This window comes from Oncorhynchus mykiss, chromosome 14 (genome assembly GCF_013265735.2).
Source record: "Oncorhynchus mykiss isolate Arlee chromosome 14, USDA_OmykA_1.1, whole genome shotgun sequence".
NCBI lineage: Eukaryota > Metazoa > Chordata > Actinopteri > Salmoniformes > Salmonidae > Oncorhynchus > Oncorhynchus mykiss.
This window is the reverse complement of record NC_048578.1, coordinates 26,801,972-26,829,196: the sequence shown is the minus strand read 5'-3', so window position 1 is coordinate 26,829,196 and position 27,225 is coordinate 26,801,972. Positions and strand designations below refer to the sequence as shown.

General features: G+C 45.0%; 2 protein-coding genes across 2 annotated transcripts in view; one reads left to right on the top strand and one right to left on the bottom strand.

Annotated features, from left to right (window-relative positions):
- Positions 1-16,195, bottom strand: part of nrg2b (neuregulin 2b) — a 51,976-nt gene extending 35,781 nt beyond the window's left edge. The window contains exon 1 of the mRNA XM_036943193.1: positions 14,496-16,195. Coding sequence (XP_036799088.1) covers positions 14,496-14,904 — 409 coding nt within the window. The 5' untranslated portion in view covers positions 14,905-16,195. The remainder of the gene's footprint in view (positions 1-14,495) is intronic.
- Positions 16,196-17,175: 980 nt separating this feature from the next.
- Positions 17,176-23,082, top strand: LOC110489085 (transcriptional activator protein Pur-alpha). The gene has a single exon (XM_036943192.1). The coding sequence runs from the start codon at positions 17,245-17,247 to the stop codon at positions 18,085-18,087; it is 843 nt and encodes a 280-aa protein (XP_036799087.1). The 5' UTR covers positions 17,176-17,244; the 3' UTR covers positions 18,088-23,082.
- The last annotated feature ends 4,143 nt before the right edge of the window (positions 23,083-27,225 follow it).

The window sequence follows — 27,225 nt, the reverse complement described above, 5'->3', positions numbered from 1 at the left end:
GCTGCATAAATGTTTTGGTACCCTTCCCCAGATCTGTGCCTCGACACAATTCTGTCTCAGAGCTCTATGGACAATTCCTTCGACCTCATGGCATGATTTCTGCTCTGACATGCACTGTCAACTGTGGGACCTTATATAGACAGGTGTGTGCCTTTCCTAATCATGTCCAATCAATTGATTTTACCACAGGTGGAATCCAATCAAGTTGTAGAAACATCTCAAGGACGATCAATGGAAACAGGAGGCACCTGGGCTCAATTTCGAGTCTCATAGCAAAGGTCTGAATACTTATGTAAATAAGGTATTTCTGTTTTTTATTTTTAATACATTTGCAAACATTTCTAAAAATGTCCGAGGGCCTGAGACGTGAAACAAGCTACCTCAGCTCGCAGTCGGCTTTTAAAGTGGAACTGACAGCGTTTTAACTACTTTGCTGATATGAAACAAACAGACAGTCATAATATCAGTAAAAAATATCAAATTCCCAGATTATGCTACAAAACAAACTTTATAAGAGGTTTTAAAAAATAGGTTCTATTTGACTCAACATTCCATGAGGTACATTAAGGCATTGTTGACAGAATAGATGGATGCAGTTCAATACATGATTAATATAATTCACCAATACATATCTTGGTAGACCAAAAACTATTGTTATCAGGTTGTAAATCACAGCTGGCCTGGTAAATTGCTTGCTGCCTCCATTCTGGATGCACTGTTTCAGTTTCAAAGACACTGTTTCAGTTTTTAAAAACAGACGAACGTAACTAAGGCTGGGAATATCAATATAATCAGACTAGCAAGGGCAATGATCACACGTCAGTCATAATGTGGCTAATAGTCTAGCATAAAAACACATAGCCTAACGTTAGCTAGATAGCTAGCTGCTAGGAGGATGTCATTTCATGCCATTGGAGGTTTTTCCCCTCATATAGTTTTTCGGTGGCAACACACAGCGAAAGATGCAGGTGTCATTTGGTTAGCTAGCAAGAACTTTAACAACTTTTATCCAGTTAGCATATCTCTTGCATTCGCACATTCACTCTCATATAAACAGCCTAACCAGCTCTGCTACGGCGAGTAAAATGGTCAGAGTGAGGTGTTCTTTAATTTGTATCTGGAAGTAGCTAGCTAGCAAGCTAGCCAAATTTAGCCAGTTAGCTTGTGTGCTTGGTTGGGACAAGCATGTATCGACGGGCAAGCTGCAGCAGGACTAGTCAGATACAATTCCCCATCAATGTTGACGGCTAACTAGCTGAAAAAGTTTGAGGGGGTTCATCTAATGTTCCTTCGTTAGATTTTAGTTCATCTTGCTCTGGCTAGCATTAGTTGTTGATCTTGTTGTTGTTTATATGCATACTAAGGAAGAGAGAGCCTACATTGTCATGGTTGTTTGATCAATAGGACTGTAAAGTTCCCAAATGTAAGAAGACCCCGTGTTCTTTACATATTAGCAGAAATCCATTCAGGTGTATTTTGTGGCTTTTGTTGAATGCGTTCTAATGATCTAAAGTCGTGCTGTTGTAACTGCCTGTAAACACACAGTCCAGTTCAAAGTGAATGGTGACAGGCTCGTGTGGCTTGTTTGTATAAAGACCTACTGTAGCTCTTATTGGCTATAGCGCAACAGGTCTGTGTAGACTCCGGCCTTGGACGAGATATACAGTATCAGTCAAAAGTTTGGACACACCTATTCATTCAAGGGTTTTTCTTTATTTTTACTATTTTCCACATTGTAGAATAATAGTGAAGACATCAAAACTATGAAATAACACATATGGGATCATGTAGTGACCAAAAAAGGGTTAAACAAATATAATAGATTTTAGATTCTTCAAAGTAGCCACCCTTTGCCTTGATGACTGCTTTGCACACACTTGGCATTCTCTCAACCAGCTTCACCTGGAATGCTTTTCCAACAGTCTTGAAGGGTTTCCCACATACGCTGAGCACATGTTGGCTGCTTTTCCTTCACTCTGGGGTCCAACTTATCCCAAACCATCTCAATTGGGTTGAGGTCTGGTGATTGTGGAGGCCAGGTCATCTGATGCAGCACTCCATCACTCTCCTTCTTGGTCAAATAGCCCTTACACCGCCTGGAGGTGTGTTTTTTGTCATTGTCCTGTTGAAAAACACAAACCAGATGGGATGGTGTATCACTGCAGAATGCTGTGGTCGCCATGCTGGTTAAGTCTGCTTTGAATTCTAAACAAATCACTGACAGTGTCACCAGCAAAGCACCACCACACCATCACACCTTCTGCTCCATGATTCACGGTGGAACCACACATGCAGAGATAATTCACCTACGTTCTCCTACTCTGTGTCTCACAAAGGTTGGAACCAGAAATCTCAAATTTGGACTCATCAGACTAAAAGACAGATTTCCATCGGTCTAATGTCCACTGCTCACGTTTCTTGGCCCAAGCAAGTCTCTTCTCAAATCAAATCAAATCAAATGTTATTTGTCACATACACATGGTTAGCAGATGTTAATGCGAGTCTAGCGAAATGCTTGTGCTTCTAGTTCCGACAGCTTCTAGTTCTTAATGGTGTCCTTTAGTAGTGGTTTCTTTGCAGCTAATCGACCTCTGAACAGTTGATGTTGAGATGTGTCTGTTACATATTTGGGCTGCAATCTCAGCTATTCGACCTCTGAACAGTTGATATTGAGATGTGTCTGTTACATATTTGGGCTGCAATCTGAGGTGCAGTTATTCTAAGGAACGTATCCTCTGCAGCAGAGGTAATTCTGGGTCTTCCGTTCCTGTGGAGGTCCTCGTGAGAGAAAGTTTCATCATAGAGCTTGATGGTTTTTGCAACTGCACTTGAAGAAACTTTCAAAGTTCTTGACATTTTCCGGATTCACTGACCTTCATTTCTTAAAGTAATGATGGACTGTTGTTTATCTTTGCTTATTTGAGCTGTTCTTGCCATAATATGGATGGTCTTGGTCTTTTACCAAATAGGGCTATCTTCTGTATACCCACCCTACTTTGTCACAACACAACTGATTGGCTCAAATACATTAAGAAGGAAAGAATTTCTGCAAATTATCTTTTAACATGGCACACCTGTTAATTGAAGTGCATTCCAGGGTATTACCTCATGAAGCTGGTTGAGAGAATGCCAAGACTGCAAATCTGTCATCAAGGCAAATGGTGGCTACTTTCAAGAATGTCAAATATTGCCAAGTTGGTATCAAATCAAATCAAATCAAATTTTATTTGTCACATACACATGGTTAGCAGATGTTAGTGCGAGTGTAGCGAAATGCTTGTGCTTCTAGTTCCGACAATGCAGTAATAACCAACAAGTAATCTAGCTAACAATTCCAAAACTACTACCTTATAGACACAAGTGTAAAGGGATAAAGAATATGTACATAAAGATATATGAATAAGTGATGGTACAGAGCGGCATAGGCAAGATACAGTAGATGGTATTGAGTGCAGTATATACATATGAGATGAGTATGTAAACAAAGTGGCATAGTTAAAGTGGCTAGTGATACATGTATTACATAAGGATGCAGTAGATGATATAGAGTACATTATATACATATACATATGAGATGAGTAATGTAGGGAACATTATATCAGGTAGCATTGTTTAAAGTGGCTAGTGATATATTTTACATCATTTCCCATCAATTCCCATTATTAAAGTGGCTGGAATTGAGTCAGTGTGTTGGCAGCAGCCACTCAATGTTAGTGGTGGCAGTTTAACAGTCTGATGGTCTTGAGATAGAAGCTGTTTTTCAGTCTCTCGGTCCCAGCTTTGATGCACCTGTACTGACCTCGCCTTCTGGATGATAGCGGGGTGAACAGGCAGTGGCTCGGGTGGTTGCTGTCCTTGATGATCTTTATGGCCTTCCTGTGACATCGGGTGGTGTAGGTGTCCTGGAGGGCAGGTAGTTTGCCCCTGGTGATGCGTTGTGCAGACCTCACTACCCTCTGGAGAGCCTTACGGTTGTGGGCGGAGCAGTTGACGTACCAGGCGGTGATACAGCCCGACAGGATGCTCTCGATTGTGCATCTGTAGAAGTTTGTGAGTGCTTTTGGTGATAAGCCAAATTTCTTCAGCCTCCTGAGGTTGAAGAGGCGCTGCTGCGCCTTCTTCACGATGCTGTCTGTGTGGGTGGACCAATTCAGTTTGTCTGTGATGTGTACGCCGAGGAACTTAAAACTTACTACCCTCTCCACTACTGTTCCATCGATGTGGATAGGGGGGTGTTCCCTCTGCTGTTTCCTGAAGTCCACAATCATCTCCTTAGTTTTGTTGACGTTGAGTGTGAGGTTATTTTCCTGACACCACACTCCGAGGGCCCTCACCTCCTCCCTGTAGGCCGTCTCGTCGTTGTTGGTAATGAAGCCTACCACTGTTGTGTCGTCCGCAAACTTGATGATTGAGTTGGAGGCGTGCGTGGCCACGCAGTTGTGGGTGAACAGGGAGTACAGGAGAGGGCTCAGAACGCACCCTTGTGGGGCCCCAGTGTTGAGGATCAGCGGGGTGGAGATGTTGTTGCCTACCCTCACCACCTGGGGGCGGCCCGTCAGGAAGTCCAGTACCCAGTTGCACAGGGCGGGGTCGAGACCAAGGGTAGAATCGAGACCCAGGGTATGAAGAGATTTGGGAGACAGGCGCAGTAATGTGTAATAGGGTTTTTTATTCATCCCAAATTACGGTGTGCCATGTAAAGGCACGGGGACGAAGACCAAACAAACACATAACAAAAAAACACAGGGTTGAAACCCAAACAAAAGAGCAAGGAGTACACTGAATAAGTAACACATGCACACAATGATTAACACACGGGACGAGACCCGTAATCATCTACGCAATCCACAAGGGCATGAAAGCCCAAAACACACAGCACAGGTACTCACACGCACCAACGGACATTGTGAAAATAATCGACAGCCCAATGGAAACCAAAGGTGTCAGAGTCTAGGTGATGTGGGTAAGGCGGAGACAGGCGAAGGACACAGAGATGAGTAATAATAGTAACTTTACTCAAAAATAATCTTCCAACAAGGAGAACGAAAATCCAGAATCACATAAATTAGACAACTGACAGAGCCTGGGCGCAAACTCAGAGTCTCCGGTGCCAGGACCGGCTGATAACCTAGTACACGTTGAAAAGGAGATAGGTAGCCTCCTGGGTGGTTAAGGGTGCTGTACTGCAGAGCCAGCTGTGCCACCAAAGACTCTGGGTCTGTTGAAACCGTCTGCGACCGGGAGGTCCGTGGGGCGACGCACAATTGGCCTAGCGTCGTCCGGGTTAGGGAGGGTTTGACCGGTAGGGATATCCTTGTTTCATCGTGCACCAGCGACTCCTGTGGCGGGCCAGGCACAGTGCGCGCTGCGTTAAGAAGCAGTGCGGCTTGGTTGGGTTGTGTATCGGAGGATGCATGACTTTCAACCTTCGTCTCTCTCGAGCCCCTACAGGAGTTGTAGCGATGAGACAAGATAGTAGCTAATTGGATACCACGAAATTGGGGAGAAAAAGGGGTAAAATTCAAACAAACAAAAAAAAGAAAAGGTCCTATTAGGTTAGTGGAGGAGTGGCGGAGTGAGTTTTGGGCCATCTCTGCCCAGGGGATGAAAGCCGCCCACTCCCCCGGCCGGTCCTGGTAATAGGACCGCAGAAACCTACCCACATCCTGGTTAACTCTCTCCACCTGCCCGTTACTCTCGGGGTGAAAACCTGAGGTGATGCTGACCGAGATCCCCAGGCGTTCCATAAACGACCTCCAGATCCTAGACGTGAACTGGGGACCCCGATCAGAAACTATATTCTCAGGCACGCCGGAGTGCCGGATGACGTGGGTGAACAGGTCCTCCGCAGTCTGTAGAGCCGTAGGGAGACCGGGCAAAGGAAGGAGACGGCAGGACTTAGAAAACCGATCCACAACAACCAGGATCGTGGTGTTTCCATGTGACGGAGGAAGATCCGTCACGAAATCCACCGATAGGTGTGACCACGGCCGTTGTGGAACGGGTAGGGGTTGTAATTTCCCTCTGGGCAGGTGTCTAGGTGCCTTGCACTGAGTGCACACCGAGCAGGATTAAACACAAAACCTCACGTCCTTAGCTAAAGTGGGCCACCAGTACTTCCCACTAAGACAGCGCACTGTCCGACCGATGCCAGGATGACCAGAGGAGGGTGACGTGTGAGCCCAACAGATCAAACGATCGCGGACATCAGGCGGAACGTGCAGACGCCCAACTGAACACTGGTTGGGAGTGGGCTCTGTACATAACGCCCGCCCGCTCGATGTCCGTGTCCACCTCCCATACCACCGGTGCCACCAGGCAAGAAGCCGGAAGTATGGAAGTGGGATTCGTGGACCGCTCCTCTGTGTCATACATCCGGGACAGTGCGTCTGCCTTAGCGTTCTGGGAACCTGGTTTGTAGGAAAGGGTGAAAACAAAACGGGTGAAAAACATGGCCCACCTTGCCTGACGAGAGTTCATTCTCCTCGCCGCCCAGATGTACTCCAGATTGCGGTGGTCAGTCCAAATGAGGAAAGGGTGTGTAGCCCCCTCAAGCCAATGCCTCCACGCCTTCAGAGCCTTGATAACAGCCAACAGCTCCCGATCACCCACATCATAGTTTCGCTCCGCCGGGCTGGGCTTCTTCTAAAAAAAAGCACAGGGGCGGAGCTTTGGTGGCGTACCCGAGCGCTGAGACAGCACAGCTCCTATCCCAGCCTCGGACGCATCAACCTCTACTATAAATGCCAAAGAGGGATCAGGATGAGCCAACACGGGACCCGAGATAAACAGAGTCTTCAGGTGACCAAAAGCCCTGTCCGCCCCAGCTGACCACTGCAGTCGCACCGGTCCCCCCCTTAGCAAAGAGGTAATGGGAGCCGCTACCTGACCAAAGCCCCGGATAAACCTCCGGTAGTAGTTGGCAAACCCTAAAAACTGCTGCACCTCCTTTACCGTGGTTGGAGTCGGCCAATTACACACGGCTGAAATGCAGTCAGTCATGCTCCATCTCCACCCCTGTCGCGGACAGGCGGTACCCTAGGAAGGAAACGGACTGTTGGAAGAACAGACATTTCTCAGCCTCGATGTGCAGGTCATGCTCCAACAGTCGACCAAGCACCTTGCGCACCAGAGACACATGCTCGGCGCGTGTAGCGGAGTATATTAGAATGTCATCTATATACACCACTACACCCTGCCCGTGCAGGTCCCTGAAAATCTTTCTACAAAGGATTGAAAGACTGATGGAGCATTCATAAACCCGTACGGCATGACAAGCTACTCATAGTGCCCAGAGGTGGTACTAAATGCCATCTTCCACTCCTCCCCCTCCTGGATACGCAAGCGATCCTGAGATCCAATTTTGTGAAGAAGCGTGCCCTGTGCAATGACTCTGTCATACTGGCTATGAGAGGCAGCAGGTAACTGTACTTCACTGTGATCTGATTTATACCTCGATAGTCAATACATGGGCATAAACCTCAAGCCTTCTTCTTCACAAAAAAAGAAACTTGAGGAGGCAGGTGAAGTGAAAGGCCGAATGTATCCTTGTCCCAGAGATTTGGAGACATATGTATCCATAGCCGCCGTCTCCTCCTGTGACAAAGGATACACGTGACTTCTGGGAAGTGCTGCGTCCACCATGAGATTTATCGCACAATCCCCCTGTTGATGGGGTGGCAATTGAGTCGCCTTCTTTTCTCAGAAGGCGAGAGCCAAATCGGCATATTCAGGGGGGATGTGCATGGTGGAGACCTGGTTTTGACTCTCCACTGTAGTTGCACATATGGAAACACCTACACACCTCCCTGAGCACTGACGTGACCATCCCTTGAGAGCACCCTGTTTCCACTAAATAGTGGGGTCATGATCGGCCAACCAGGGACGCCCCAACACCACAGGAAACGCAGGTGAATCGATCAGAAAGAGACTAATTCTCTCCTTATGATCCCCCTGCATTATCATACATAGTGGAGATGTTACCTCCCTGATCAGTCCCGACCCTAAAGGACGACTATCTAAGGCCTGTACAGGGAAGGGAACATCAATAGGAACAATAGGGATCCTTAATCTAATTGCAAATGAACGATCAATAAAGTTCCCAGCTGCACCTGAATCTACTAGCGCCTTATGCTGGGAATGTGGGGAAAACTCAGGAAATTCTATACATACACACAGGTGCGAAACAGGAAGCTCTGGGTGAGTCGGGTGCCTACTCACCTGGGATGATCCACATGGGATGATCCACCCTGCCTGCTGCCTCGACTCCCTGGAGAACCTCCCCAGCACCGACCAGCAGTGTGCCCTCTGCAGCCACAGCTGGTGCAGGGAATGCCCCCTCCCCTCCGGTCCCCCTCATAGCAGCACCTCCTAGCTCCATCGGCGTCGGATCTGAGGTGCTGGGGGATGGAACTGACGGACCTCGATCCGGATGTCCGTAGGAGGCCAACAGGTTATCCAGCCTGATGGATAGGTCCACCAGCTGATCAAATGTAAGGGTGGTGTCCCTGCAGGCTAGCTCTCTACGAACGTCCTCGCGTAGACCACACCTGTAGTGGTTGATCAGGGCCCGCTCATTCCATCCCGCACCGGCGGCCAGAGTTCAAAAGTCTAGAGCGAAGTCTTGTGCGCTCCTCATCCCCTGTCTGAGATGAGACAACCTTTCCCCCGCTGCTCTCCCTTCAGGTGGATGATCGAAAACCGCCCGGAAGCGGCGGGTAAAATCCTCATAATTGTCCGAAGTCGGTCCTTCCCTTCCACAGACTGTGTTGGCCCATTCGAGTGCTCTACTAGTCAGACAGGAGATGAGGGCGTTTACACTCTCGCGTCCAGTAGGAGCTGGGTGAACGGTTGCCAGATAGAGCCCCAGCTGGAGTAGGAACCCCTGGCACCCGGCAGCCGTTCCATCGTATACCCTCGGGAGCGCGAGCCGAATCCCACTGGATCCAGGTGAAGGAGGGGTGGACAGCGGTGTGGGTTGTTGTGGGAGCTGAGGTGATGATGATGGGGTTGCTGGAAAACCCCCTCTCTCCCATCGCTACATGGTTTGCAGCACGCGATCTATGGTTGTGCCGAGACTTTGCTACTTAGTCGCGTGTTGCTGGACGCGCTCCTCCATTGGTAGAGGAGGGTTGTATGCACCTGCTGACTCCATTGAAGGTGCGTGTTTCTGTCAGAGTCTAGGTGATGTGGGTAAGGCGGAGACAGGCACAGGACTCAGAGATGAGTAATAATAGTAACTTTGCTCAAAAATAATCTTCCAACAAGGAGAACAAAAATCCAGAATCACATAAACGAGACAACTGACAACAATAAACACGCACAAAACCATGATGGCTCCAGAGGGTTAAATAGGGAAATAATTTAAACGTAATGGGAACCAGGTGTGTACAATACAGACAAAACAAATGGAAAAAGAACGTGTTATTTCATAGTTTTGATGTCTTCACTATTATTCTACAATGTAGAAAATAGTAAAAATAAAGAAAAACCCTGGAATGAGTAGGTGTGTCCAAACTTTTGACTGGTAATGTATGTCTTTATTCGGTTTTATTTACTGCAGTCTCTATTAATTGTACAAATGCACGACCACTTTCCCACTCTACATTGCTATAGAATTTTGTCAAATTCCTTACTATACGTAAATCCCAAACATTCTACGAATTTATGAAAACGTGAAAATGATAGTATCTAAATGCTCCTTTGTCAGATTTTTTTTTTTAAATGTCAGATTTTTCCTGGGGGTGTATTTTATGTGATTTCATGTTGCTGAAATCCTGTCAGTTCCACTTTAAAACTGACACGCGACTCCTGCCATGTCTACAGACAACCCTCAAACAAACAAAAAAATGACTTTTGGAGAATGAGTGCACAACTGGTAAATAGTCGCTTATAGATAGGCTGTGTCAGTCAGTCAGGTGTCTCGATCCTGGCAGAAACGTATATTTCAGTAACGTTGAAGGTCTCTGGTTAGAATTACTTAGCCAGAAGGATGAAGTAAGATGCTAACGTTAAATGGAGCCTACCTCAGCAGGAGCAAAAAATATGCTTCTAAGTTCTCACAATAACTGTGCTTTACAGAGAGTAGCCTACTGAGTAGGCTAGTGATGTGGTGCTCAGTGGTGAGGCTGAGGCTTGCTGTAGTGCATGAAAGAGAAAGCAGAGGAAGAGGAGGACACATAGAGAGAGAGGAAACAAGCAGAGAGAGAGGTTAGTACAGTTGTTCCCAAACTTAGAAAATGTTGACTATTCTTAACAGACAAGTTAGGAACTTAAAGAAGATATGTTTCAATATGAACATCTCCACATGGTCTATCTTCCCTATAGGTCTACATTAAAATACAACCACTGTATGTTTCAATATGAACATCTCCACAGCACCTATCTTCCCTATAGGTCTACATTAAAATACAACCACTGTATGTTTCAATATGATCATGTCCACAGCACCTATCTTCCCTATAGGTCTACATTAAAATACAACCACTGTATGTTTCAATATGATCATGTCCACAGCACCTATCTTCCCTATAGGTCTACATTAAAATACAACCACTGTATGTTTCAATATGATCATGTCCACAGCACCTATCTTCCCTATAGGTCTACATTAAAATACAACCACTGTATGTTTCAATATGATCATGTCCACAGCACCTATCTTCCCTATAGGTCTACATTAAAATACAACCACTGTATGTTTCAATATGATCATGTCCACAGCACCTATCTTCCCTATAGGTCTACATTAAAATCTTATCAACATACAAACAATATAGTTCTAAAAATGTCACACGTTTTGGTTACGTCGCAGATGCTACATGTCAGTGTGAATCATTTCTCATATTTCCCTCCTTTCAGGGGTATAACATTGTAGAGCTAATAGGATATGTGTTTGTAGATGGACTGAGGTGAATGAACCTACAGCAGCCAAGTTGATAATGGCTGGGGTAATTTTTGCTTGATTTTGCTGTTTTGTTCTTGTATAGAATCGCAGTAAATGATCTTCTGGACCTCACTACAACTCAAACCCTGGTTACAGTCCAGAGGATAAGCTACTGTACAAGATTCACTCACTCCTAATATGGAAAGTCTGTTGTGTGAGAAAGGAGAACAGGGAGTGTGGGAGTGAGGGAACGGAAAGTGGAGGAAGAGAGAAGGAGACAGATTTGGTCAGATATTGGTAAGGTAGGGAGAGGTGAGAGAGGGGGAGACAGAAATAGAGAGAGAAAGAGATTGATAGTATGTGTGTGAGAGAGAGGAAGGAATAGAGGATGTGTGTGAAAGAGAGAGGGGACGATAGGTAGAAACAGGGGGATATGGAAGACGAGAGAGGGAGAGAGCGAAAGAGAGAGAGGAAAAGCGAGAGAGGATGAGCAGAGTTAGTGATTAATAGTTGATGAAGCGCTTGCAGGCAGAGCGGTGGGGAAAAGCTATTCTCTCCCTCCTCTCCCTTCTCCCCCTCTCGCTCCGTCTTTCCCCCCTCCTGACAGGGTTCTGAGTCGTGTGCAAGCCATGCTACCACCTCTCCCTCCCCGACCACCTCTCCTCCTTCCATCTATCTACCTCTCTCTCTCTCTTACACTATCTCTCTAACCTCCACACCTCACTTTCTCTGTCACCTCTCACTCATTGCTCCCTCCATCCCCCTCTATCACCTCTCCCCCTCTCTTTCATATTTCTCTATCCTCTCATTTCAGAGACACACTTCTCACTGCGGGGTTGTAAATCCTCTAAACCTGCATAACAGACAGTATTCTACTGATTAGAGGATTGAGGCATTGATTCCATACATCTTATGTGAAGAGGTAGAGATTCTAAAAGAGAGAGGGAGAAAGAGAGATAGAGAAACAGAGAAAGATAATCTCCCATACTTCCTCAGAGAGAGAGAGAGAGAGAGCGAGAGACAGAGAAACACAGAGAAACAGAGTCAGAAAGGGGTGTGGCAACCATCCTTGAGCATGGGATGGATGGATGCCTGGCTGAGGAGGGGGACACGAAGGTACCTTGCCTTTACAAATACAATCATCTGCTCTTCTCGTGGTCCTTCTAAAAAGCCTTGTGACTTGGTTCAGTTTGCACTAAGGGACAGGAAAGGATGAGTGCTGTTACATTATTCACAAACGCACTGGGAGGTCTGGAATGACGTCCACACACACACACACACACACACACACACACACTCAAAGCTCAAAGCAGGAGCAGTGCTTGTACAGCTTACCTGAATGTGTCTGATACAACACACATCTGTAGCGGTAGCAGGTGGCTGATGGGAGAACCATGTTCACACCAATCCTGATAGGATTCTAATAGCCAGGTCATAGAAGTGATTATACCACATACATGCACAACCTCAACGCAGACCTCAGATAACCTCTAGGCATCTAGACACACACACACACACACACACATACATGTGCCCAAGCACGTGCACACGCACAGTAACTGTAATCAACGCACAGCAGAACAGTTTGATGTTTCTAGACCACAAATTACAGTAACACTGATCTGTATGTTGCAGACGTGAGTTGGTCATGGTCACGTGACTAGGTAGCCCCTCCTGCAATTTTCCAAACCAGTGTCTGGGAATATCCTCTTGGTCTAACGGTCTAAGAAGTTGGTTGCTCCTGTGGGAGACCCAGGTTCATATCCCGCGTTCCTACATTTTACATATACATCCTGCTTACAGAAGGACACACACTCAAACCTCAGTCAGTGTGCATCATTTATACAAGTCCCAGAACTCTCTGCTAAAGACAGCATGCTGAGGCATGTGAGGCCGTAGCTGAGATATAATGCTGCTCTATAGGGACAGAGAGAGAGAGAGACTTGTGTAGATAGTCAGAGCACTGGAGCCCGTCTCTCTGTACATCTGGGACTTTGCATAGATGAGGTTCCAGTGGTGAGTCGAGTCTGTCTGTGTCACTGTTGAGTCATGGAATTGTGGTCTTTGATGGCAGCATCTGAGTAGCAGATTACCTACAATACTGTCATCCCTCTCTCAGCAAGCAGAGTTGACACTAAACCAAATAACAAGTATAGCACTTCAGCTGCAGACAGGGAATGGTGCAGCCATACAGAAACACACAGCTGACAGAGACAAACACTCCAAGCATCATGTTGTCTTCTCTCTATTATGAGCACTGATAGGTGAAAGTGGTGGATAAGTTTCACCTGCATCACTTTCACCCATCAAGGCCTTTCAGATTAGTGGTCATGGGGGCATTGAGAACGAGTTGAGGAAAGATTGTTCATTTTCTCATCATGGATTCTACTCAGAGGTCAGGCACACTATACACTGTCCATGGTGCTGAAATGTTGTCAGGAAGATCTTAATGTTAGCCTTGGCTAGAGACCAGGGGCGGCATGTGTCAAGCATCTCAGAATAAGAGTGCTGATCGAGGATCAGGTATTTCCTGTACATGGAATCTTATTAATTGTGATATAAAAGGTTAAACTGATCTTAAATCAGCACTCCTACTCTAAGATGCTTGATACATATGGGCCCTGATCATACCGGTGTTGTTTCATCATGCCAAAGGTGATGAGCTGAACAAAGAAAGCTTCAGTTCTACAGAATATTTGGACACATCCAGAGAATTTGTCACAGAGAATAGCAGATAATGTAACTGATGGTTTAAAGAGGCAATAGGCCACTGTCTTACTCTTATCATGCATGACAACAAATAAAACAGACTGAGAATGGATGGATGCTATTCAGAGGTCAGAGAATATGAACTGTCCACGGTGCTGAAACATTGTGATGCCCCTGATCTTTAGTGAAGGGCCCTAAGGGACCAAATATCCACCACCTGATCTAACAGCACCGACCGGTTAGGACTAGCTGGTTGGTCTCCCTATTTCCTGTCACATGGTGTCAGTCTCCATGCTGTTTGAGAGCTAACTGACATCTGAATTAATACTGATGGCTATTTGAAATTAAACTGTGTCATATTCTGTCAGACTCACTCCATATTCTCTCTCTCGCTTTCTCTCACTCTCTTTCTCTCTCTCTAATACCTTGCCACCCCATTCTCAGACATGGAATATTTCACACACACACACACACACACACACTCTGAGGCTTTTGTACAGCATCTATGCTTCATCTTTTGACTCCACATAGCCAAGCAGGCCAATATCTTACCAACATGCACACTATGGACGGTATATAATTTTCATATTGATGGATTGTCCATATCAGATCAAAGTGCTATATACATGATAATCGTCTCACTCGTCACCAGGTATAGCCTATTCTACATCACTTTTACCTATATCCTAATGTACTACAGCCGCTAGGACATCTGTCTCACACATCCATGCATGGTCTTATGTCCTCGAAAAAAATGCACCGTCTTGTTTGTATCACCAGGCATGGAGAATTGAACCGTGTCAATCATCACCTATAAGCACTCACAAGGAGGCCGGAGACTCCTTATATCACCCGGGCATTAGCGTGCGGCCCTAAAGCGTCCAATAAAAGCTAAACTTACCGCAGTCCTCACACAACACGCTCTCCACATCCTTCTTCAGGTCCGTTCCGCTGGCGTCCAGCGGAGCAAACGATGCCTTGAATACTAAAGGCTCGCCTGTTGGGTCCATGAAAAATATATATCTGTGATTCTCCTCCACAGTGGTGCACGGGGCCTCGGAACTGAAGTCTCCGACAGTCACGAGCTGCTCCCGCTCGAGCCCGCCGCTGTTCACGGGCCACACGTCCAGCACTTTGACATTTACACTGTAAGGCTCCCGAGAGACGTTTTCCGGTGAGGAGCGCACCTCGCCCTCGATGACCACGGCAGATCGATACGCCTGGTCCTGGAGGGAATTGAGACTCGGGGCGTAACAGGCAAAGGATACCCCGATGACCAGCATGGAGAAATGCACCGGATCAAGCCTCATGCCGTCGGCCGTGGCTCGGTTGCTGCAGTGCTGGGGCGGCTAAGGGGCGCGGATGACGGAGCGGGGTTGAAGTGGGAGACTGCGAATAGGCTCCGATAGCAGGGCAGAGCGGCAGACCTTGTATAAGTGTCCATGCCATCTGTGTCTGCCGCTTTCCCCATAAACTTTCAGATGGGGACACACCAGCCTAAGAACCGGAAACGGCCCGGTTCTGCATGGTTAAAAATGTGGTTGCTGCATTCTCCTTCAACACTATTTTTTTCTCCTGAAACGCAAACCAAGACTAGTAAATGATCCTCTACTCGAAACCAGAGGTTCTGCATGAAGCCTCTATAGTCAGTCCTCTCTCTCCAACAAATGTCATAGCATGGGTGGGCGCATTGCCTTTCTATAACGGAAAATTATTGTTAGATTCCGCGCACAGGAAAAAAAAAGAGCATAAATACACAGACAGACACACACAAGGTCGGGCTTGATCCACCTTCAGGAGTGTAGAAAAATCGGACTCCTTTTCGGTAAAACGGTGACTACAGAATACAGCGGTTATCTGGTTATCCAGTTAGGCGATGCAACAGCGCAATCCCTCCAGCCGCGTCCCTTGCACCCCTCAAACGCGAACGGCTTACGTGAGCAAACATCACCTGCTCGGCCACTGGCGTCGGCTGCCACTTCCTGCGCAAACACTAATGACCGGAGCCGCGCGCCCAACACACTGGCCCAACACCCCTCAGACCACTGACAACAGGTCAGAGAAACCGCCCGAAGTCAGAACCATGGACGACCATTATAGCAGCAGCATATGGTTCGGTTGCGGTTCGGTTTAAAATGATGGGATCAACCAAACCCAACACTTAGAAGAGTGCGTACTGAACTAGAGGGCTGGCTATTCAGAGAGACAAGGCTACACTGCGGCTAGTGTGATGACTAACGCTGCGAAAATGTTTCAATGGTTCCAGTAGTAGCCTATAGCACGACAACCTGTAAATTGGAGACCTCTCTTTCTGTCTAATCTGACCAAACCACTGGTTACGATGCAGCTAGCGCCAAACAGGCAACCCCCACGGAACGATGCCCAACAACGGATTCACCTATTAGAAAGGCACTGGGTCCTGCGGGCATGTTCATGCAGGGCTGGAGATTTCTGCACCGAGAGAAAATGAATAATGTGTGTGGTGGTGGCCGAGTGGCTCAGCGTGTGGCCACATGTGAGAATATCGATTAGGCCAACCAGCATCGAAGTAATACGGAAGCCACATGTGCCAAAAATGATACTCCTTATCTTTGTACAGGATAGGTGGATGCCTTTATTAAAATATGTTGTTCTCTTCTCAAACCCTTAACAGTGTGACGAAAGCTTGCTCATACACAGCTTCACAGTGGTGGCTCACAAGTTATTCTCCTCCCTCTACCGTGCCATCCCTCCCTCATTCTCCTCCCCAATCAATCAATCACTTAATTCATTCAAGATTCCCCCGCTCGCCCGTTCAGAGCGCGAGCTAGCCGTCCTTGCTTGGAGGTCAGAGAATTTGCGCTGAAACAGCGTCAGAATGATGTCGTTATCAATCACTGGAAGAGAACGGATTAAAAGGTGATTTCTGATCACACTAAGGATATGTGACTCATTCTACCTCATCATCTTACAGTTCACATAATAGACTAAATATTATTTTAGTTATTCATACAAATATTTTTTCTTTTTGAAGCTCAATTTTTATTCTCAATCAAATCACTCCTTCAACACTCCAAACATGAGTCTATTCTCTCATGAAAAGACAAATAAACCTTTATCAGTTAATTCGACTTTTATATGTCATTTTATCCACCTAGCTGTATTATGTTTAAATGTAAGAGTGATTAAGAGACGATGTATATCAATAAAATACACGTTTGTATTATCTGTCTCTGCTCGGTTTGACACATGGGTGGGCTAGTGTTTCATTCGAGGAATGTGCTAGATGCTACAGATGCAGGCAAAACACCCGTTTCTCTCATGACAGATGATGGAAGTATAGTATAGGCAATTCTGTGCAAGATTATGCTTTCATATTACTAATAGGAGATACAAATGCGGGACATTATAATGATGCATAACACATCGTGAAGAGCTTCAATTTAGTTGCAACGTTACTGAATTATGTGCAGCTGCTACACAGCTTAGACGCAAACGTGTATCTCTTGAATACATCCCTCTCAGAACAGCATGTAATATGAACTACAGTAGGCTGCTTTCGTTTCCTTTCTAAAGCGTAGCGCTCTCGCGATATCGTCGGTGTGGTTGACAGGCAGTCGAGGTTGCAGCAGGCTGAGGGAGACGGTGGAAGGTAAGCAGGAGGCAGCATCATGGCGGACAGAGACAGTGGCAGTGACCACGGAGGGCTGGCCACAGGCCCCGGCTCCCTGCCTCCGGGCGCGATGGGCGCCGCGGCAAGACTGCAACACGACACGGAGGAGCTCGCGTCAAAGCGAGTCGACATCCAGAATAAGCGCTTCTACCTAGACGTGAAGCAGAATGCAAAAGGCCGCTTCCTAAAGATAGCCGAGGTCGGAGCTGGGGGAAATAAGAGCCGCCTCACTCTCTCTATGTCAGTGGCAGTGGAGTTCCGTGACTATCTCGGGGACTTCATCGAACATTACGCCCAGCTGGGCCCGAGCAACCCGGATATAGTGCAGGATGAGCCCCGGCGTGCCCTCAAGAGCGAATTTCTAGTGCGAGAGAATCGCAAATATTACATGGATCTGAAAGAGAACCAGAGGGGGCGGTTCCTAAGGATCCGTCAGACCGTTAATCGGGGGCCCGGATTGGGAAGTGCACAAGGCCAGACCATCGCGCTTCCAGCGCAGGGACTTATCGAGTTCCGTGACGCTTTGGCCAAACTCATCGATGATTACGGTGTGGACGAGGAACCAGCAGAACTACCCGAGGGCACTTCCTTGACTGTTGACAACAAACGCTTTTTCTTCGACGTGGGTTCTAACAAGTACGGAGTGTTCATGCGGGTCAGCGAGGTGAAGCCTACCTACCGGAACTCCATCACTGTTCCGTGCAAAGTGTGGTCCAAATTCGGCAACACGTTCTGTAAATATGCGGAGGAGATGAGAAAGATCCAGGAGCGGAGTAGAGAGAAACGGGCCTCCGAACTCCTACCGGAGGGCCAACATGGTGACGACGGGGACGATGATTGACGGATTACCGGCTTGAGCAGAAATAAATAACAACAAACAACAGACTTTATAATCAGACTTTTACTGTAAAATATAAAGAGAGAATTCCAAGGGAACCACCCCACACACAACCTTCACAGTCAGACTGGCAGTAGCCTACTGTCTCGTCGTTCATTGCTGGATGTCACCCACTTACCAACCATTTTAACAGTAAGCCGCTGCTATCAATAACTTGTTTGAACTGTAAAATATGAACTGTTTCCTACTTGATTTAAATGACAATGAACAGAGTGTTTATTGCTCTAACAAACAACCCGAGTTTGCACACGTCCAAGTTATTTCGGAAAGGTTTCCAAAGTGCAAAACGAAAAAAAAACCTAAATTGGAAATTACGAAGATCTCCATGTAAACCAACATTTGACATCAGCACAAATATATATATATATATATATATATGATAAATTACTTTACCAAACCAATATCTGAAATCAGTTGTAGTTTATTAATATAAGGTACGCAGGAAATAAAAAGTAAAGCGCTATCTATTAACGTGTACTGCAGAATGCAACGCACAGACTGAAAAAAATAGACACTTCTGCCAATATGCGTAGGCCTAAATCTCTTTTAAAAAGGCATTTGGGAAAGTTATAGTGTTTAATTTGATCGAAAATGTAGTTATGAAACGCGTTTTTATCATGTCATAGGCCTACATTATGGAGTATTTTATGAGAGCAGAGTCGATATTGGACTAAACGGGATAGAAGCATCTTTACTATTGAATATCAACCCTTTTGCACCATGTCCATTCAAATTTGGAACAATGGTTAGATAAAAAAAATTTGCTAACTTAGATATACTAATTATGATTTTGTGAATCAGCTGTATTTAAATCCTAAAATGCCCACGTTTTCTGTGGGCGAGTTTTCTTTTTCGGGGGAGGGTGGGATGGGGCACAAAAACCAGATGCTCAACCGGTGATGGCAGCGCGAGACGCGGAAAAAGACGCATCAGCGCGCGGCTACATGCATGCTGAGCCGCGAGGGCGCATCCTCTCTGACGTCAGAACAACCTGGTGCCTTATACACTCCACTCGTTTACGTGCTTCACATTGTGGTCGATGTTAATGATATCTCTCTCGACCACTGTATGTTTTCATTTGTAAGTTCTGTACTGTTTGCTGTATGGCTATTGGTCAACACTAACAAGCCAAACCAGAGAGGCCCTTTTCTGTAGCCTGTCTCCCTCCACAGGCAGGCGAGCAGAGAATGGCCCCTAGAACAGCAACAGCAGCAGCACTTCTAATGTGAGCATGGATAGTCATCAGAGATGTGAGGTTGTGTCTGTCCACCTCTTGCACCATGTAAAATGTAACTGGACGTATACAGTAGTCAGTCAGTGGGGATGAGATGGATGATGGATGGATGCCCTAAGAGCCCCTTGTGAGGTTTTTCTGGATGTAGGCCAAAAGGCCAAGGCAGTATCTTTCTATGGTGCTACAGCTCCAATATAATCCAAACTAGACCGGGCTTGCTGGTCTAATTTGTCACAGCATTATTTGATTTCTCAACGTTACTCTCCACATGTTGTCAGAGCAGCAGTCTCCTCCTACACAGGGTGATGACAGACTGTGAGGACATTACTTTATAGTGTGCAATATTGTACGTGCCAATCGTGGCATTGTATGTTGTATAGACAAAAAAAAAGGCAAATATATATGTGATTGATATTTGAAAAGCATGAGTCTGAATTCTGCATTGTTACAGAAATGTGAAGTCTTTCTCTGCATTTAAGTGAAAAGGTTTCAAACTAGTGTGAGATTTCCCATCACTTTCATATACAGTAAGCCCACTGTGTTTCAGTGAGTGTTGGCAAGTTTCTGATGTTTCTCTTTCCACAGAATCGCTACAGTGACATAGCTTATCCCGCCCACAAATCAGAAAGCTTATCTCCTCATCTTCAGGTCAGTGTTAGAAGCACAGTCCTGCCCCTTCTGAGTGTCTTATAATTTGATAGAGTAGTATCATGAAACGTTTTAGTTTTACTGGGATAAATTATTCCAAGTCAGAAGGAGAAAAGTTCAATGAAAATGACACGATGTCAACAAATTGATGTGGTGACAGAGGGGGTTGCCCTGACGATGAAGTGACCAACCATTCTTCCTGGGGTGAAGACAGAATCATTTTGACAGTTACCCAGCATTCCTTGCTCTCAGTCCACCAGTAAACAATGCCATAGAGGATTTCTTTAAGCGTTGATTAACAATCAGCCAGCTAGGTTAACCATCAGTAGCTGGATTTAGAGCATCACAGGGTGGCTTGGATTAGTTTAGTAGATCTAAACCTACTGCACTGTACTGTACTGCCATCAGGCCGGCTGGCGTGATGTTGAGGACAGACTGAGCAGCAGTAGGTAGGTCTGCTATAATTCCACCAGCCATTTGGATTCGGTCAGAGTTACAACTGTAAGAAAGAGGCCTCGAGATGCATGGGTCCCTATGTGGGGCCCCATATAGGACCCCTATTAAATGTCCCTTTACTAGGCTAGCATTAAAGCTTCATGGGTTTCTCTCCTCTTTTGGAGAGAAACCCATGACACTGCCTAACACTGCCCCAGAATTTCAGAGGGATCTTTTACATAGCAGGTAAACTGTGGATTTGACTCTATGTTGTGCTCTACACATATAAAGAACATTTAGAAGCCAGAATTCAGTCAAACCTCCAGTACCGCTGTGAAAGACCAAATGCTATTTCTACACAGTAAATGCTTGATTGAATACATTCAGGCTTTGAATGCGAGACATTAAGCCTGGAAATTCAATACACCATTTTCACAACTCTCTTACTGGCCAGCCCTAGAGAAACGAAGGCTATAGTCAATCAGATCAAGTGTTAACTGGCGATAGCAAACACTCGCATAGCTGATGTTTTGGCGGTGTCCGAAGTGGAACTGCGTTGGAGCTGTCAAATCGGTGAGCAGCTGAGATCATTGTCATGAAGCCACACCCGTCCCACTCGCGTTAGAAGTTCAGAACGAGAAAGTGTAGGCTATATAGAAATAATGACGTTCAAATTGAAAATCATTTAACATTTCATGAGGATTTCTATCAGCTTAATTGAGCTGTAGATTACATCTCACATTCCAGTGTTTGAACTTGTAAATATGACTCCATGGGATTTCTCTTAATGCGACTTCATGCAGCCAATAGCAATGTGCGGTTTAGGTATGATGCCGGGAGCCACTTGTGGATTTGACAGCTCTAACGCGGTTCCACCTCCTACACGTCAATATATCAGCTATGTGGATGTCGGCTAAAGCGGATCTGATTTAATGGGGCCATAATTCTAACTCATTCAGCTCACGTTTTATGTTTGTATGCCTCGCTCTGTAAAACGCACATAAAAAATAAATTATAATTAAACAAAAGTGATTATTTTTTTTGTCAGTTCACAAGGTGCTACTGGGTCCGTTCTGGTTCCGGAGTGGCATGGTTCTGTGTAATAGATTCTAGAACACTGCCTATTTTAAAGGATCAACACAGTGTTGGGTCAGAACCAACTGCCACGGTTTAGAGCTGATGATTTCGCCATGTTGCTCACATTGCAGTTAATCAATGGAACACAAAATGGACGCCAGGTGTTTTTGCCCCATAATCAAAACCTGCAGTGGGTTGATTGTAACTGTGCAGCAGCTTGGCTAGTTCAGTTCAGTGTAACATTGGTGGTGGTGGTGGTGGTGCTGTTTGCATCAGAGAGAGATGTCTTAGAATTGATTAACTATTAGAGGTGCTTTGTTCTTCTTATTTGTACTAGTTCTTAATGGTGGGAATGTGTGTGTTTTGATCTAAACAACAGCTGCATGACCATGGTAACAACCTCTACCAGTCCCTTTAGAGGTGTGGTCTTCTGGAATCTCTCCCACTACAATTTCAACTTCCATTCATTCTACGAAGCTGTTTAAATAACCATTAAATTGAGTTTCAGTGTTCTATTGTTGCTATGACGTTTCTCTGGTCCTTCAAGTTCAGACCAATCACTCACAGACAACGTCAATAATGGGAAAGGCCAATCACAATCTTGTTTGTGAAGCCAACAGTCACCTTGACCATTACTAGCTCAGCACACATTCTGTTTTGCACATACCAATGCAGAGTCCTTCATGTATGCAGACTGTATAGGCTACTGTTATGTACAGGGACGAGACATTGGGAAAAGGATCTATAAAAGTCAATGGGGAGGAAGAGGGTCAATGCACAATGAACATATCCCATGTCACCGTATGGTCTAACTACCCTTTATCAACCCTATATGATATGTTGCACCTTTCAAAATATTTTATCTGTGGTGTGTGTGTGTGTATATGATGATCCTTGTTTCAGAAAAATATAACATATAAACAGGAAAAGCATATTGCTGTTTTTTTTTCTTTTGTATTTTATACTTACAGAAAGCATTGAATAAGATGGATAAATACTTGCACTTTAGATATATTAAGAAAATAAAAAATCTGCATATTATTTTTGATAGGGATCTCACATTCAGAGAGTATAAATAACTTTCCAGGCTTTGTGACATTGCTGGACAGAGATGTATCAAGTTCTTCTACTTATTGAAGTATATTTTGTCTGTGTTTCAGAAGGTTTACTAAAGTAAATTGCATGATAAAGTAGTGTTACACCAATATTGATATTTTTAGTTGGTATAAAGGTCTGAAAACTGTGATGTACCATGTTTAACTTTCCCCCCATACATTCTAGAGTAGTTCTTACTGATTTATGGCCTTTCCTGACTACATGACGATGGTGCTTAATTTGGCTTTGAAAAATCTGCTCATCCTACATTTGACATCATCATAACTTGTATCTTACTGTACTTCATTACTTTGTTTATGTACTTTCACTACCTTATTAAATTTTAGTTGATGGCAAAACGTGTGCTGTTTTGTACGTTGTTGTTTTAATGTTGGAAAAGCCTTTGTCGTCTGAAAATGACTAATTGCAATAAACAGGCATTCCTCATGCTCTTGTGTCTTTACAGAGTGTCTGACTAAAAGTTCCACAGAATTTTTTAAATTCATAATGGTCCAAATAACTTACGTTTAGAAGTACTGGTAGTGGCACCAATAGGCCTACCTGCTGGTGAAACCTGAAGTTCGCTAGAAGAGGAGTCAGGCACTTTTCAAGGTGCTGGTGATGGCGATATGCGACATTGGTGCTGTCCATTGCGCTGCAGTAGGCCTATTTGTGCCGTTTTGAGGACGTGTTGTTGATGCGGAAAGTTGGCGCTGTCAAAGGTGCTGAAGCATGGATACTGTTCACGTCGCATTGACAAGAACAGACGGCTGACATCACGAAAATAAGGTGCACGCGTCGATGGGGCCGGAATCCGTGCTTAGTTATGACTCAGAACGGTCAGATAGCTAGCAACAATGACAAGAGGCTGCCATGTAGGGAATCGTAGGTGGCTCTTTTCTGCTAGTTTTATCTTGTTCTTAATACCATGTCTTGTTTTGAGGTGTTTTGACTGATTTCATGTCAATGCTAATATGGCAACAACAACAAAAAATCACTAGCTAGCTAACCAACGACTGTTGCGGTCTATTTGAGAGACAATCAAATCAAATTGTATTTGTCACATGCTTCGTAAACAACAGGTGTAGACTAACAGTGACATGCTTACTTACGAGCCATTCCCAACAAAAATAGAAAAATAATAACAAAAGGAATAATTACACAATGAGTAATGATAACTTGACTATATACACAGAGTACCAGTACCGAGTCGATGTGTCCGAGGTAGATGTGTAGATATAGGTTGGAGTAAAATTACTAGGCAACATGATAGATAATAAGCAGTAGCAGCAGTTTATATGATGAGTCTGAGTTTGTGCAAAAGGGAGTCAATGCAGATTGCTATTTGTTTAACTATTTAGCAGCCTTATGGCTTGGGGGTAGAAGCTGTTCAGGGTCCTGTTGGTTCCAGACTTGGTGCATCGGTACCGCTTGCCGAGCGGTAGCAGAGAGAACAGTCTTTGACTTGCATGGCTGGACTGTTTTAGGGCCTTCCTCTGACACTGCCTGGTAAAGAAGTCCTTGATGGCAGGGAACTCGTCCCCGGTGACGTACTGGACCGTGTGCACTACCCTCTATAGCGTCTTGCAGTCGGATGCCAAGCAGTTGCCATACCAAGAGGTGGTGCAGCCAGTCAAGGTGCTCTCAATGGTGCAGTTGTAGAACTTCTACCACCGTAATGTCGTCCGCAAACATAATGATGGTGTTGGAGTCATGTGCAGGTGAACAGGAAGTACAGAAGGGGACTAAGCATGCACATCCTGAGGGGCCCCTGTGTTGAGGATCAGTGTGGCGGATGTGTTGTTGCCTACCCTTACCACCTGGGGCAGCCTGTCAGGAAATCCAGGATCCACTTGCAGAGTGAGGTGTTCAGTCCCAGGTACCTGAGCTTGGAGGGCACTATGGTGTTGAACGCTGAGCTGTAGTCAATGAACAGTATTCTCACATAAGTGTTCCTTTTGTCCAGGTGGGAGAGTGCAATAGAGATTGTGTAATCTTTGGCTCTGTTGGGGCAGTATGTGAATGGGAGTGGGTCCAGGGAGTCTGGGATGATGGTGTTGATGTGAGCCATGACCAGCCTTTCATAGTATTTAATAGCTACAGGTGCAAGTGGTACCTTGACAAGTGCTCATTGTGTCCAAGATGTGGACGCGATGTTTATTCCTGCTAAATTGCGAACTAGCTATGCTAAACATTTTCCACATCGTTATTTTCTCATCTGCGTTACATAAGGCAATATCTCTAGATAAAGAGCTGTATTATTGATAATAAAAACATTGACACCAATTTCTATTGTATATGAAAGGTGACTTTAGGAAGCACTGACTAAAATAACCAGTAAAAACTCCCTCCACTTTACACTGTCAAACAAAATAACAATATACAGTAACATTTCCAGTCTCCAAGCTTCCTTTGTTTAAATAAAAAACAACAAAAAATATTTATTTAAGACAGGACCAGCAAAGTAAAAAACTTCTTCTCACAATTCTATATTACAACAGCACTGCTCTGCCCTAAAACACTGGGGAAACAATGGTTAGTTAGCACAACAGCCAAAGTGACAAGGTCGGTCCTCAGAGTAAGAAAGACATAATGTATAAAATGTCAGTTCTGATTCCAAATTCCACTTCAGTCAACAGAACTAAGGATCTCTGATCCAGTCTCATCAAAAACACAGCATCTATAAAGCCTCTGTGTCTGTTCTGACCGTGCAAAGATTCCGTACCGCTTTAGTGTCGAGAAAGACATATGAATTAGGGACACTATCCCATCCGAAGTCCAGTCAGGAAAGGGGGAAGGAGAAAGAGAGGGGGATGAGTTTCAATGTTCCATTTAGAACAATGTAGTCCAGCAGAACCACAGCCCTCTTTCCTCCCTCCATCTTTCCATGGTTCCTTCCTGGAGAGACAGAGCTGGGTTAGTGTCCTCTCTCTGGTCTCTCTCCCTATGTTCTGCTCAGCCACTTCCTCTACTTCCTGTTCTGCTGCTTTGTCTTTCAGTCTTTGATTGTAGTATCTGCACTCTGCTGATGATATGACAGGAAGATGAGCCCACTTCAACTCAGGGAGACGTCTTCTTCTGCATCAAAGCATTCCAACACAGAACACAGATCCTTTAATGTTAGACGTGCTTCCTTTCAACCTTAACCCAATGTCCACTGACCAACCCTCAACCACATACACACTCATGTATGCAGGCGCTCACACACACACACACACACGCGCGCGCGCGCATACACACACATGCTCAAAGCACTTTATCAAAATCTTCAACAAACCAACATTACTGCTCATACTCTGTCAATGTCCTCCATCTCAGCTTCCACTCAAGAGTAACAGCAGTACAGGTATCCACTCAGAGTAACAGCAGTACAGGTATCCACTCAGAGTAACAGCAGTACAGGTATCCACTCAGTAACAGCAGTACAAGTATCCACTCAGAGTAACAGCAGTACAGGTGTCCAGACAGTAACATAGAACAAGGGTTATAAAACATGCCACAGTGCTTTCATTCAGTCTGATATCATATATGAAGCTCAGGTTCAAGTGGAAGAAGAAATACATACTTATCAATAATAGTCTACACAGCAAGGAGTTGATCATCTTAACAGTTCTGAGAGTCTGGGTAAGTGTTGTTCATCATCATACGGCTTCCATACAGTAGGTGTGTTACTGTTCAGATACACTGAGGAGAGTCTCCATGCTCTATGGTCCATAGTAACCTGTTGAAGGCTCACTATAAGGTGTGAGTTACTTCAAAGGTTTGGGGTCACTTAGAAATGTCATTGTTTTCCGTGAAAACATACATGAAATTAGTTGCAAAATGAATAGGAAATATAGTCAAGACGTTGACAAGGTTATAAAAAATGATTTTTAAATTAAATAATTGTGTCCTTCAAACATTGCTTTCATCAAATAATCCTCTATTGGCAGCAATTACAGCCCTGCAGAGCTTTGGCATTCTAGTTGTCAATTTGTTGAGGTAATCTGAAGAGATTTCACCCCATACTTCCTGAAGCACCTCCCACAAGATGGATTGGCTTGATGGGCACTTCTTACGTACCATACGGTCAAGCTGCTCCTACAACAGTGCAATAGGGTTGAAATCAAATGACTGTGCTGGCTACTCCATTATAGACAGAATACCAGATGACTGCTTCTTCCCTAAATAATTATTGCATAGTTTGGAGCTGTTCTTTGGGTCATTGTCCTGTTGTAGGAGGAAATTGGCTCCAATTAAGCGCCGCCCACAGGGTATGGCATGGCGTTGCAAAATGGAGTGAAAATCTTCCTTCATCAAGATCGCTTTTACCCTGTACAAATCTCCCACTTTACCACCACCAAAGCACCCCCAGACCATCACATTGCCTCCACCATGCTTGACAGATGGCGTCAAGCACTCCTCCAGCATCTTTTCATTTGTTCTGCGTCTCACGGATGTTCTTCTTTGTGATCCGAACACCTCAAACTTAGATTCGTCTGTCCATAACACTTTTTCCCAATCTTCCTCTGTCCAGTGTCTGTGTTCTTTTGCCCATCTTAATCTTTTATTTTTATTGGCCAGGCTGAGATATGTCTTTTTCTTTGCAACTC